Source organism: Vigna unguiculata, chromosome 8 (assembly GCF_037176805.1).
Source record: "Vigna unguiculata cultivar grain cowpea cultivar isolate G323 ecotype 2 chromosome 8, ASM3717680v1, whole genome shotgun sequence".
NCBI classification, from domain to species: Eukaryota; Viridiplantae; Streptophyta; class Magnoliopsida; order Fabales; family Fabaceae; genus Vigna; species Vigna unguiculata.
In genome coordinates, this window is record NC_140799.1 from 30,652,459 (window position 1) to 30,667,171 (window position 14,713).

The window sequence follows — 14,713 nt, forward strand, 5'->3', positions numbered from 1 at the left end:
AAAGTGGGTTTGCGCTTGCCCTTGAGTTTCTTTGAAAAGGAGTTGTTAACAGTGCTGAACGTTGCTCCAGCTCAACTTCACCCAAATAGTTAGGCCTTTGTCTGGGCATTTTATGTGTTGTGCACACATTTTGGCGTGGTTCTGACGTTTAACGCCTTTTTATATTTCTTTGAGATGAAGAAACCTCATAAGCATATGTGGTCGTCATTGAGTAGCGTTGGGGGTAGAGGGTTACTGAATTTATTTCAATCATCATACAAAGGTTTTAAAGGTGGCTTTTTGAAGATAAGAGCTCCCCCACACAAGGCGGATTTATTGGAGGGCTTCCTGCTTTATTGGACACAAAATCCAAATAACACGAGTGCACGACAGCTATCCGATCTTACATCGGTAGAGAAATAGTACTGCCTCATGTTAGAGCAGTTAAAGGCTGTCTTTGACACCAAGCAGCTCCTGGAGCTGGAGTTTCAACCGACTAGTCTAAAGCGTTACATCGGTATATGTTTGCGAGATACTCATCAGTATGGATTTTATTTTTGTTTTTGACGTGGTTTGTGGCTTTTTGCAGATTGCAGAATGGGAATGTCAAAACAGGATCTAGCCAAACGATTCAGGGCCCTGAGAAGTTCTTCTCAGACTTCACTTGCACAGGCGATTCCTCTTGCTCAAGAGGGCGTGACAGTGGTATCCGATGAAGAGGCTACTCAATCTGGTCCAAACCTTAAAAGGCGACGCCCCCTGAGCCGAGCAGAAGCGGTGGTAGACGAGACTGCTGGGGTCTCTGTTCGGTCCGAGCGTACTTTGTCCTCAAAAGGTCCGCTGCTGCAGGAGGGGTCGAGTAGTGTATGCTACAGCTTTTGGGATTCTTAGTTTAACAATAGAGCACATAGCCGAGCACATAACGTTTTCGATGGTGATCTGCACTGTCTCTTGAATCAAGAGGTCGACGTACTTCAAGAAGACATAGACGGGTTCCTCCATAAGACTGAGGTTTCGGTGGCTGCTCTGTGTGACAAGCTAAGTCGTGCGAGTGTTGTGGAAAAGGATCGAGCTGCGGAGTTAGCTCTGTTTAAAGCACAGTTAAACACTGCGAAGGAGGAGGTGGCTCGACTTTCCAGTGAGATGGAAGGTTTGCAGGGACTCAAGGCAAAGTTGAAAGAGCGGGGGGAGAGGATAGAAGAGCTAGAGGTCGAGTTGCAGCGAGTGAAGGAAGAGTTTGTCGAGAAGGAGAAGTCTTAGCTGGCCCTGGAGGAGAAACTGGCGAACGAAGCTGCTGCTACGTACGGAGTGGGTTTTGAAGCCGCACTGGAGCAGGTATGACTGCTGTGTCCTTCAGCGGATGTCTCGGCGGCTGATGCTAGCAAGATCGTCCGCGACGGTCGCTTGGTGGAGGAGTAAATCTTTTAGAACATGCTCTTTATCTAATATTTTGTAAACCTTGACAATGTTCCTAGTGCCTATGTTTCATCATATAGCTAGTAGGAAAGAATACGCTATTTTTAAAGTATTATCGTACCTGTTTTGAGAATTCTATTTGCGTCTTGATGATTTTGATGTCGAGCTCCGTTTTTGAGAATTTTACTTGCGTCTTGATGATTTTGATGTCGGGCTCCGTTGTTGAGCTAGGTTGGTAACCCTCAGGCTTGATAACCTTTAATGCGGAACTTGCTAACCCTTAGTGTGGATTAAAAACCGCGCGTGAATCCATCGAATCGGACCGAGCGAGAGTTCGAATACGGATTTAAGTCCGACCCCGAGCCGAGCTTAGGGGGTTTTGTCGAATACGGATTTAAATCCGACCCCGAGCCGAGCTCAGGGGATTTTGTCGAATACGGATTTAAATCTGACCTCGAGCCGTAGGGGATTTTGTCGAATACGGATTTAAATCCGACCCCGAGCCGAGCTTAGGGGATTTTGTCGAATACGGATTTAAGTCCGACCCCGAGCCGAGCTTAGGGGATTTTGTCGAAAAACGGATTTAAATCCGACCCCAAGCTGAGCTTAGGGGATTTTGTCGAATACAAAATTTTAGGAACTAAATTTATTTGATTTGTCTGTCGACCTCGTTAAAAAACCCTTTGTTCCTAGTAAAAAGGGAAAAAGAGTGTCGGTGAGAATACATGAATTTCAACTGAAAAAGAAACGTAAATTCCTAGCGTTCCATGTGCGTGGTATACGAGCTCCGTCCAACGTTTCGAGATGATAAGCGCCCTTTCCGAGGGCTTGTTTGATCCTGAACGGTCCTGTCCATTTTGGGGAAAGTTTATGCTCGAGTTGTAGTGGGTGAGCTCTCCGGAGCACTAAGCCGCCTTGTAGAAATGCTCGAGGCTTGATCTTCGTTTTATACTGGGCTTCAATTTTTCTTCTCACTGCCTCACTGTTGATCCGTGCTTGATCGCGAACCTCTTCTAACTTGTCAAGATTGATTCGGAGGTCTTTGTCCGATGAGGCTGCGTTGAAAACTTGCACTCTTCAGCTCGGTTGGGAGATTTCTATGGGCAACATTGCATCTGCTCCATAAACCAGACAAAATGGAGACTCTCGAGTTGTGGTTTGAGGTGTGGTGTGATAGGATAACAGTATGCCAGGCAATAATTTCGGCCAATTACTTCTGGAAGAACATACCTTCCTTCGAATGACCCTTAAGATAATTTTGTTTGCAGCTTCTGCTTGTCCATTGGTTTGTGGGTGCTCCACAGAGGAGAAGGATTGTTGGATTCCCCATTCTCTGCACACCTCCCAGAACAATGTGCTATTGAATTGGGTTCCATTGTCAGATACTAGTCGTCGAGGCACTCCGAAGCGACATATGATATTTTGCCACACGAATTTTTTGATCCGAAGCGCCGAGATCTGCGCCACCGCTTCGACTTCTATTCTCTTATTAAAATATTCGATCGCTACTATTAGGAATTTAACTTGTCGTTGTGCCACGGGAAATGGTCCGAGGACGTCGATTCCCCATGTATGGAACGACCAGGGAGATGAGATCAAATGTAATTGTTCTGGCGCAGTATGGTGCCAATCTGAGTGTATTTGGCACTGATTGCACTTTCTCGTATGTTCCAGACAGTCCCTTTGGAGTGTGGGCCAAAAGTAACCTGCTCGGATTATTTTTGTACTCAATGCGCGACCTCCAATATGACTGCCGCAAATGCCCTCATGAAGGTCAGACATGATTCGTGTATAATCTTTTTTGTCGACGCAAGCGAGCAGAGGTCGCGAAAAAGCAAATCTGAATAACCGCCCATCTATTAGGGTGTACCTTGCAGCGTTTTTCTTGATGATGCTCGCTTCCTCTGGGTTTTGGGGGAGTTGCTCGTTGGCTAGATATGTGATGTATGGCATCGTCCAGGATGATGATGCTTCAGATGAGGCCACTTCAGTAGAATTTATGTGGGTTGTAGCGTCAACAGCGGGTTCGCTCGAGTTTACGCGTGGAGTAATCAGAGTCTCTCGTATTACTGACTTATGATGTTCAGGTCGGGAGTTACTTGCTAGTTTTGCCAAAAGGTCGGTGCGACTATTTTGTTCTCGTGGAACGTGTATGAGTTTGAAGGATGAGAAGAACGAACTAAGATGATGCACGAACTTCAGGTAGCACGCCAATTGAGGGTCCCGTGCTTGGTACTCTTCAGACACCTGACCTGTGATAAGCTTGGAATCGGTCTTTGCTAGTAGCTGTGACACCCCGAGTTCCTTGGCCAGGAGCATTCCGGCGATAAGGGCCTCGTATTCGGCCTGGTTGTTACTAGTTCAGAAAGCAAACTTTAGCGCTTGTTTTATCATGTTGCCTTCTGGGTCCTCTAGGATGACCCCTGCTCCACTGCCTTTTGTGCTGGACGCACCATCGATTGAGAGAGTCCACAGGCATTTGGATTCTAGGGTGTCCATTCGTCCGGTCGTCGACGTTAGCTCAGCTACAAAGTCGACGAGGATCTGCGCTTTAATGGGTCCTCGAGGTTCGTAGTTGATGTTATATTGGGAGAGCTCTATTGCCCATTTCACCAGGCGCTCGGAGATATCGGGCTTTTGTAATATCTGTTTCAACGGCTGATCGGTCATGATAATAATAGAATGGGCCTGGAAATAATGTCGTAACCTTCGCGATGTGAACACGATCGCTAAAGCTGCCTTTTCGATTCCTTGATACCGTGCCTCTACCCCTCTTAACGTTTTGCTGGTGAAGTATATCGGCTTTTGTTCGTTTTCTTGTTGCTGAACAAGCACTGTACTGAGTTCCAGGTCGGTTATGGTGAAGTATAATTTTAATGGGATCCCTTGTATAGGTCGGCGCAGGACGGGTGGGGAGGCCAGGTAGGCCTTCATCTGTTGGAAAGCTTCTTCACATTTATCATCCCACTGGAAGCCTACATTTTTTCGTAAACAACGAAAGTATGGGTGACCTCGATCTCCTCATCGGGGTAGGAACCGCGATAAGGAAGCCATGCGTCTTGTGAGCCCTTAGACCTCCTTGATATTGCGTGGACTCCTCATGTTTATTATAGCCGCGCACTTATCTGGGTTTGCCTCGATCCCTCTTTTCGTCAGCAAGAAACCGAGAAACTTTCCTGCTCTCACACCAAATACACATTTGTCTGGATTGAGCTTCAAACCGTATTTGTTGATGGTTGTAAAGAGCTCGGATAGGTCGGCAGAGTGATCAGTTGGTTGCGTGGAGGTAACGACCATATCATCCACGTATACTTGAACATTGCGTCCGATCAGAGGGCTCAAAATTTTGTCCATCAGCCTCTGGTAAGTGGCTCCAGCGTTTTTTAAACCGAAAGGCATTACCTTATAGCAATAATTGGAAGCCTCGCCTATGAAAGCCGTTTTGTCCACGTCTGCGGGGTGCATGGCTATCTGGTTGTAGCCGGAGTATGCGTCTAAAAAGCTGAGCATACCTCGGCCGGAAGCGTAGTCCACTAACGTGTCGATGTTTGGAAGAGGGTACGAATCCTTTGGACAGGCATTGTTGAGATCCGTAAAATCTACACACATGCACCATTTTCCGTTACTCTTCTTAACCAGGACGACATTGGCTAACCACTCAGGGTATTGGATTTCACGTATGTGACCCACTGACAGGAGCTTCGCAGTTTCTGTTCGGACGGCTTTAAGTTTTTCTGGCGACATCTTTCTTCTGCGTTGCATTTTAGGTTTTGCCGTGAGATTCACGTTTTGCTTGTGGCTCATAAAATCTGGGTCTATCCCGACCATGTTGCTAGGTTGCCAGGCGAAGGAGGCCGAATTGCTCCGGATGACGTCCAGGAGCTTCTGCTCAGTGTCGGCGTCTAGGTCATCTCCGATCTTGACGACGTGCCCTTTGCCAATTTCAATTTGCTTGGTTCTCCCCACTGGCTGGGGTCTGTGCTCTTTCCAGGATCCTTGCGATTCGGCGACGGGAAGTACTGCCTCGGAGGAGACGGCGATAGTGTAAGTAGATCGCCGCATCTTGAGACTATTCTTGTAACATTTCCTGGCGGTGGCCTGGTCCACCTTTAAGGTGACGATCTTGCCCTCGGTAGTCGGGAACTTGACTTTGAGATGGCTGGTGGAGATGATAGCTTCGAGTCGATTAAGCGACGGTCGCCCTAGCAAGACATTGTAAGATGAAGGTGATTGGACGACTATGAAGCGTATGGTGATGGTTTTTGAAGCATCCTCGTTCTCGTCGGCAACAAATGTGGTGCGTAGATCAACGTATCCCCTCACTGCTACAGGATCGCCGGAAAAACCTACCAGCATGCCATCAAATGGTCTTAGTTGATCCAACGGTATATTGAGGCCTTGGAAGGCTGACCAGAACATAACGTCGACTGAGCTGCCCTGGTCTACTAGGACGCGGTGGACCCTTCTTTCCATCGCGATTATGGATATGACCACAGGGTCATCTTCATGGGGAACGATGTCTGACCGGTCGACATCAGAGAATGTGATTTCTGGTGTTGGGGATCGAGCGGGTATCATAGTCGTCGTCATTATACTCCTGCAATATCGCTTCCTGCTTGCTGATGTAGTGCCGCCTCTAGAAAATCTCCCTGCGATTGTCAACAAATCACCTAGGACAAGGATTTTTTGAGGAGTTTGGGTTTGGGATGCTTGCTTGTCTTTTTGTGGTGGTCGGAGGTATTTATCGAGGTGTCCCTTATCTTTTAGCCGTAGCAGCTGTTCCGTCAACGTAAAGCATCGTTCTGTGTCGTGGCCCCAGGCTTGATGGAATTCGCACCAGGTTTTCTGATCACGGCCCAACGTTCTTGTGGTTGGTTCGGGAAAATGGAGATGTACATTGACATCGACGTCTTTCAGAACGTCGATTTTGGCGGATTTGAGTCGTAGCTAAGAACGAAAGTTGTTACTTCGCCCTGTTCGATTGACAATGGAAGTTTGGGCGACGTAAGGTGTATACCTCCAATCCAGTTGTCTGACCTTGTCGATATCGTCGTACCTTTTCCGAGGGGCTTTCGTCTTGGCATCGCCCTACGATCTACGTTCCAAACGTCGCTTGTCGCGCATCACCTCATCGGCCTCTATGTGAATAGATGCCCTGGCCCTAATTTTAGCTAATGAGACGACCGGATTTCTGACTAGAGAATCACTAAATGTGTTGGCGCGTAGACCTTTGAGAAAGGCGTCCACCAGAATTTCTTCGTCTGGATTAGAGATGTTCGTGCTGGCGTCACAAAAGCGGTTTATATACTCTCGGAGGGGTTCATCTGATCCTTGTCTTATGTCAAAGAGGTCTACAATTCGTGGCGGTTTTGCTCTGTTCGCTGCGAATCGCTCAATGAATAGTCGCGCGAAAACCTGAAAGGATGTGATGGTGGCTTTAGGGATCCCTTCGAACCATTTGAGTGCTCCATGGGCTAGTGTGCCTACAAAAACTTTGCATTTTATGGCATCACTTCCTCCGGAGATCAGCATCTGGGCTCCAAAAGCCTTCAAGTGTGCCTCGGGGTCTGAGGTGCCTGTGTAAGGGGGTAATTTGGGCATGATGTACTGATGTGGAACCTGCTCGAACATAATGGCAGGAGAAAAAGGATGGTTCTCCTCGTCCGTTATCTCGGCCAGACGTCGACCTCGTATCCGATCCTCTCGGACCTGGAGGCGGCGTAAAAGGTTTCCGTTGGATCATTGTGCGATGTCTTGCTCGCGCAAGGTGTCCTCTATTCTGCGTCTGTCATCTTCGGCTGCTTGACGGGCTGTGGCGTGCTCCTCTTGGACCTCATTGGCCCGATGATGTGCTTCATCTGCTCGTTGTCGTATTCGCTCATTTTCACGCATTAATTCATTGATCTGCTGTAAAAGCTCCGCTACGGTTGGGGGTGATGCGTTATTGAGTGGCGAATGATTTGGAGGATCTTCGCTAGTATTTGGACTTCTCACCATGGTGGATACGTAAGGAATAGGGCCTGGGAATCAGTTTTACCAGACCCCACGGTGGGCGCCAATCTGTTCTCGGGGGGAGAAGGAGACCTTATCGGATTGCCTCGAGTCCTCCTTGAACAGAGTCTGTGTTTTCTCCACTGGTTTCTTATCCCTTTCCTGGGCCCCCTTTTCCCCTTTTTATATCCTTGTCACCCCTGGTCGTGGTCCAGTTTCCCTGAACATCGTGGAGGGTAAGTTACCAAGGATTTAGGAGGTAGTGGTCAGCTTTCCCGAATATATCAAGTATTTCGGTTTCTCGACGTGGCAAACAGGTCAAGAGCGAGCCTTCTAGCTGACGCGTTGCGAAAAGTTTGACTGATTAGACCGAGTAAAGATCGGCTCAGCCAGGGGTACAGTTATTGACATGAATAAAAAGTGATGATAAATAAATGATAGTGAAGTAAAGCTAGTCTCATCGTCGAAAGATTGTACGTATAGCTGGAGATATGTAGTGGATAATGTGGTTAATGAACCATTGCATATAGGATGAACTATCATGCAAATGGCCATTTTTTATGAATGGTACACCTTGAATGACATGATTATGTTGGCCATTCTAGATTGCAAAACAATCCACTGTTGATGATGTGTTGGCCAATATTGGCTTAGGTGAATGTCGTGGTCTAGGTCTCGATACAAACAAGCCAAAATTGCAGAATCCCAACTATAATTTGCCGCAGCATTCAAGTCAGCTAGTTTCAAAAGGTAGATGACGTCGACCCTAGCTGCAGATGTGTCTGGCATTAAAAGTCTGCCAACCCAAGTAAGAATGTGCACTCTTCCACTTCAGTCAGTCAACAAGAACTAACCCAAGGTATGTCATTTGACTCAAAGAAGTCGACAGTGTCATTTATCAAAAAGTACCATATCAATAACGGTTACAAATTTATGGTTATTGATAGCAAATATGATTACTATATATGTCATTGTATCAACTATAAGAAAGTTTGCCAATGGTAGTTACAGGCTGCTTATAGTAAACACAGTTTGAAATGGGAAATAAGGAAGATTGACTCACCACATATGTGCTTGTCTACAAATTTATCTCCAGATCATATGAATCTTGAATCAAACCAAATTGCTTCCATTGTGTTTCACTCTGTGAAGACAAACCCATCGATACCAATCAAAAGTTTGATAGTTGAAATTTCAAATCATTTTGGATATTCAATTCTGTATCAAAAAGCTTGGAATGCTAAATAGAAGGCGCTTGCTAAGGCATTTGGATATTGGGAAGACTCGTACAATGAACTTTCAAGTTGGTATGAAGTTGTTCAGGAAACTAATCCAAGCACAATAGTTCAATACATCGATTCTCCCATTGTGTTGATGGTCAAGCTGACCTTTCATGTTATAATTTGGAATGTGTATTTTGGGCTTTTAGCCCATGCATCCAAGGGTTTAATTGTTGCAAGCCAATTGTACAAGTTGATGGGACATTTCTCACAGGAAGATATCATGGTACATTTCTCACAACACTAGCTCAAGGTGGGTCTCGTAACATTTTTCCTTTGGCCTTTGCGATAGTGGAAGGTGAGACAAAGGAGGCTCTAATCTAGCTTTTTCAATTGTTGTGGGAGCATGTAACACCACAATCAATCATACATTACCCATTTGTGCTCTAATTAAGGCAACATTTGAAAGAATTTCTTCGTGGTTTGTTGAGCGAGGCCTAAAGGCAAGTTCGATGTTATAAGCAGGACATCAATATCCAGAATACATAACTATTATTATTAGAAAAAGTCAACAACAAGCAGGCTTATGTCAAGTGTGCAGACACTTAAGACAAAATTCTGAATTTGAGGTTCAAGAGATATTTTCTCCACATGATGATCATTGTCAACCTATGTCTTTCATTGTTAAATTAAATTATTGGTGGTGTGATTGTGGTCATTTCCAAACTCTTCGACTACCTTGTCATCATGTGATAATTGTTTGTTGTTTCTCCCATTTACATTTAACCAAATACATCCATTCTATTTATAGCCTTAGCACTGTCAACAAGGCTTATGAACTCTAGTTTCATCCGGTTAAAAATAAAGATTATTGGTCCACATACACCGGACCTGATTTCATTCCAAACCCACACACGTGTTGTAGGGCACTTGGAAGACCTTCAACTACTCATATCCACAATGACATGGATCAACCAGATCCAAATAAATGAACTAAATGTTCATATTGTAAAAATGACACATGGGAAATTGTCCTTATCGTTAGTAGTTTTTCCTAAGTCTACTTTTACATTTTCTTATAAGATGAATTTCACATTTTGATTATCATTTTCCATTTATCTAATTAAATTTTTCATCTTCCTTTTTCTAATTATGTAAAAAAAATATCGCACATTTATTATTAATGGATAAATAAGCAAAAACTAAAACGTATTCGACAATTAAGTAATATTAAAACAATTAACTAATATTAACTAATATAAAATAATAAAATTTAACTAATATTAAAAAATAAATATAACATAAATGAAGTCGTTAGCACGTGCAACGACATCACAGAGAAATCGTTAAGAGTGCTAGCGACTTTCCTCCATTGCTAACATAGAAGTCGTTACCACTGATAATGGTTTGAACTTTTTAAAGTTTTGTGAAAAAAACATTGCTAGTCATAACGACTTCGCTTGGTATGTCGTGTAATGTCTGAACGACTTCACCCCTACCATGTAAATTTTCAGTCAACTGGCCCAGATTTGTAAATTACGTTTCAAGTTATCCCACTTTTGTAAATTTTCCTAATGCTATGAAAAAAAGAATATCAAGAGGATGCTGGAGGAGGAAGTGAGGAGGTGTCAATGGCTTCTTTTTGTGGCTCCATTGCAATAGAGAGGGTGAGAACATTACATTTGCAGTGAATCTCATCTTAGAATAAAGCATGTTCGACTTTCTACATTGAGTTGAGATGTTTAGGTTTTCCTAAATTTGTCTTCCTTTCATCTCTATCTTACCAAACAAAGAACATGAAAAATTAAAACACTCATTTCACTTTTGATTTTCTGTCCTGCAGATGAAAGTGTATATTCTTAAATTTGAGTAAAAAATATCAAATTTAGTGTGTAGTTATCCATGTGTTGGCTAACATTATAATTATCAATCCTAAATAATAGCGCAGAGTGGTTGACCTTAAAATTTCAATGGTGTTAACAAATGTCAAAACAGTACTAGATTCCAAAGATGAAAATTAGATATGAATGAGCACACTACAAAATTTGCTTCAGTGCAGAGAGCAAACGATGAAAAAAGTTACATGTGTTAATTTATATACTAGTTTATCTCATAAAACAAGAGGCTAGTAGTCTTTAACATGGTAGTTAGAATTGTATGAATCGTACAATTCGTATGGCGATACTGTTCAAATTTTTGGTCCCACGATACGTATCAGTAGATGAATTGTTTTCTCACTTGAATCATGAGATGAATCAGATGAATCGTATGATTCCCGATTCAATTTCGTTTCACCTGATTCTGCCCACGCTCACATTTCCCCAAAATACACTTCTCACGAACGACACATTGTCTACACGCTACACACATCACATGCTTCACGCTGCATACAATACACATCGAAAATGAAATAAACCAACAAAATGAAGAGTCACATAGGATGGATATTTTCTTATAAATTAAGAAGGGAAATAAATATGAGATGCATAAGAAGGTGGAGAAGAAGCAAAAAGTGAAAGAGGAAAGAAGAAGCAGAAAACCTAACTGCCCGAGAAGCTACTAGCACCATCCAAGAAAGCAATTGTAAAGAACCATCCTGAAGAAGAAAACATCGTGAAAAAGAAAACAACTTGGAGTTAAGACGAGAACAAGTTTGCATGTCCCGCCTCTAAAATGGCTCAAATGTTTTCATTATGAATATATTTCAACACTATTTTAATATCTTGCTTTTTGATAAAGTATCTAGATTTTGAATTTTAATAATATTTAATTTATTGTAAAAGTAACTGCACATCACCTCAAATTTTTATCTTACCTTTTTCTTAAATGTTCATGTGATCTTTCTTTGCTTTTAGTTTACTTCTAGATTTCATATATGTTTACTTTTCGTTAGAAATAAAACTTCATATTTTATCCAGAATGAATCTTTATGATCATGTCACGTGAAATAAAAATTCATATTTTTATCCATGATCATGTCACGTGAACTTTCTTCAACTTTATCCAGAATGATATTTTGACTTTAACTTTAGAATTATATTTTGACTGTTATTTTTTTTTTATCCAGAATGTTAATTATATTGTTTATATTTTGTTTTTTTAGGAAGAAAGATCAGTTTGAATTTATTCGTATTTGTAGAAGTAAAGAGTATGAGTCAAAGAAAGAGAAAGAAAGAAATAGATATTACACGGAATCATTGTGAGAGTGTTCCTCCTCATAGACTTTTAGTCAAGCGCAAATATTGTTCATACTTGTTGGGGTGGTGTTGCAAGAATGAAACATCATCTTGTTGGAACAAAGGTGAATGTCATTGCTTGTACATTTGTTCCTAATAACGTTAGAGAAATGTTTTTGAAGTTGTTAGAAGATAAAGAAAAAATCAAAGAAGCAAATCAGGTAGAAAACAAATGGAGTAAGAAGGGGAAACAAAGAGTTAGAAAACAGAAAACCATAAATGAAATGTTTAAAGATAGAGAGTTAGTGATTCAAGATATTTGCAACTACATATATGGGAATGCTTTGCCATTTAATTTGGTAAGAAACTCCTTATTTACCCAAATGTTGAAATCTATCGGGGAATATTGAAAGGGTTTAAAGCCTCCAACTTATCATGAAGTCAGAGTATCTTATCTTAAAAAAGCAGTTGACAATATTCAATCTAGTTTGGAGAAAAATGTCAAAAAAAAGTCATAAATTTCATTTATAGACACACATAAGTCCTAAATTTATATAGAAAATTTTCTAAAGGAAAAGAATTAGCTCGACTAGTAGTCACAAGATTTGCAACTGATTTTCTAACCCTTCAATGTATAGCACAATAGAAAAATGCTAGTGAGACTGAAGGTAAGCAAGTAGTGAGCATTATTTTATCTGATGATAGATTTTGGAAATCTATCCAATATTGCTTGTAGTGTGTCACTCCACTTGTGAAAACACTAAGGCTTGTGGATGGAGACTCAAAACCTACAATGCCATATATTTATGAAACTATGGATAGAGCTAAAGAGCAAATAGTTGCAAATTTCAAGATTGAAGAATCTCGTTATAAAGAGGTGTATAATTGATACTGGTTGGAATTAGCAGTTACATACACCTCTTCATGTTGTTGCTTACTACCTTAATCCTAAGTAAGTAACTATAACACTATACTTTCTTATATTACAATTTCATAATGATAGATTTTAATACTTACTTTTTATTTTTATATCAGATTTCATTATGAAAAAAACTTCAATCCGGATGAAGAGGTTTCATATGGTTTGTATGAGACCATAGAAAAAATGATCCCAGATAGAAGTATTAGATTCAACTTGATCAACAACTTGACAGATTTAAGGAATCCAAAGGGTTAGTTGGAAGAAGGGTGAAAATTGACACTAGGGATAAGAAGCAACCTGGTATAAAATTTATTTATTTTTCAAGATTTTATTAAAAGAATAATTTCACAATTATAAATGTTAGTTTTTTATTTGACATTACATTCTTTGATGGGAAAGTTATGGTGTTGGGGGTAAAGAGTTGCAAAATCTAGCAATGAGGATTTTAAGTCTCACATGTAGTGCTACTGGTTGTGAAAGAAACTGGAGCATATTTGATCAAGTTCATACCAAAAGAAGAAATCGCTTGGAACAACAAAGATTAAATGCTCTTGTCTTTGTTAAATATAATCTTCAACTTGAGATGAGACAAAAGGTTAGAGAAGAGTGAATTACTAAAAAAGAGGATCATTATCTACCAAACGATGTTTCATGGATGGATATACATGAATCTTTTACTCTTGATGAGGGAGCTCCAAGCAAGAAAAGGAAAAGGGGTCCAAGAAACTTAAACAAAAAGGGAAAATCTACCACAAAAGCAAATGATAATGAAATTGAAGGAATGATTCAAGAAGTTGAGAAAAAGGATGAATATGAAGATGAATTGCCACAAAATGTTATATTAGATGAGGAAGATGATCCAAGTGACATTGATATTGGAGATGATGAATGAAAGAATAAAATTAAGATGTAACATTTAAATATAGGAAATAGTATCTTCTCATGGATTGAATATTTTTAATTTTTTTTCATATCACTTATTTTTACTTAAATGTATTATATTTTATTTTATCATGTATCTTACGATTCATAATAAGATTCGATTCACGATTTTAAAAAAATCACAAAAATGATTCACGATACAAATCTCGATTTGATAACCGTGGCCTTTAATCCTTGCTATGATATCTTATTCATAAAATTTATGCTTAGCATTCATGCTTATTTAGTTGGCGTTTGTTGTTCACTTATGGTTATCAACTCTTAAAACTTCCCTATGTGCTATTATGAGTTTTAATATTTTTATTTTCTCATCGTAAGGAACGCGACGCCAAACATGCCCAAGCCCAGCTCATAGCCCAACTTGTAGTGGGCCTCGATCTCATAGTCCACAGGAAACTTCAAAAGACAGTGGGTTTGGAGTCGTTAGCATTAGATTGTTGTCATCTATGATGGATTGATACTTGTATTTGGATAATGTATTCGTGTCTGATACTTTATAATACTTTACCGACACTTATCAATGAAATATTTAATCTATAACACAATATTACTTTTATGATGACAATGATAGAGATGGCAAAGTGGGTCAACCCAACCCGTTTTGGCCTGCCCTACATTTTGGCCTGTAAAGTGAGGGTCAAGCTGGCCCACCCCATAGTTCAAAACGACTTTATTTTCATGGCTCTTCCTACCCTACGGGTTGGCCTGCGGGCTCACAGGTTGGCCCACATTTGAGATTAGCTAAATAAAAACGTTTTTATTTTTCCATAATAATTGATATTCATTTCCTATTGAAATAATTTCAATTAGTCTAATTAATCAAAGACAAGAAACAATAGCAACGAAGATTATAACTAAAGTACAATAGCTACATGTTACCTTACAACAAGATAGATACAAATTTGTTAACATAAAAATGCATAAAAAGATATTCCATTTTTGAGAACTAAAATCATTATCTTATATTCAATGATTATACATAATAATAAATAATAATAATAATAATAATAATAATAAAAATAATAATAACAACAATAACAACAACAACAACAACAACAATAATAATA

General features: G+C 40.5%; 2 protein-coding genes and 1 pseudogene across 2 annotated transcripts; 1 reads left to right on the top strand and 2 right to left on the bottom strand.

Moving 5' to 3' along the window:
- Positions 1-4,464: 4,464 nt before the first annotated feature.
- LOC146884388 (uncharacterized) lies at positions 4,465-5,985 on the bottom strand. The gene has a single exon (XM_085665965.1). It carries the CDS (start codon positions 5,983-5,985, stop codon positions 4,465-4,467), a length of 1,521 nt encoding a protein of 506 aa, XP_085522091.1.
- A 498-nt stretch (positions 5,986-6,483) lies between these two features.
- Positions 6,484-7,026, bottom strand: LOC146884389 (uncharacterized). Its single transcript, XM_085665966.1, has one exon. It carries the CDS (start codon positions 7,024-7,026, stop codon positions 6,484-6,486), a length of 543 nt encoding a protein of 180 aa, XP_085522092.1.
- A 4,854-nt stretch (positions 7,027-11,880) lies between these two features.
- On the top strand, positions 11,881-13,596 carry LOC146884390 (uncharacterized; annotated as a pseudogene).
- Positions 13,597-14,713: the final 1,117 nt, after the last annotated feature.

What these genes read in the sequence shown, in the direction of transcription:
- LOC146884388 (XM_085665965.1), bottom strand. Translation starts at nt 5,985, where the DNA reads ATGACGACGACTATGATACCCGCTCGATCCCCAACACCAGAAATCACA.
- LOC146884389 (XM_085665966.1), bottom strand. Translation starts at nt 7,026, where the DNA reads ATGTTCGAGCAGGTTCCACATCAGTACATCATGCCCAAATTACCCCCT.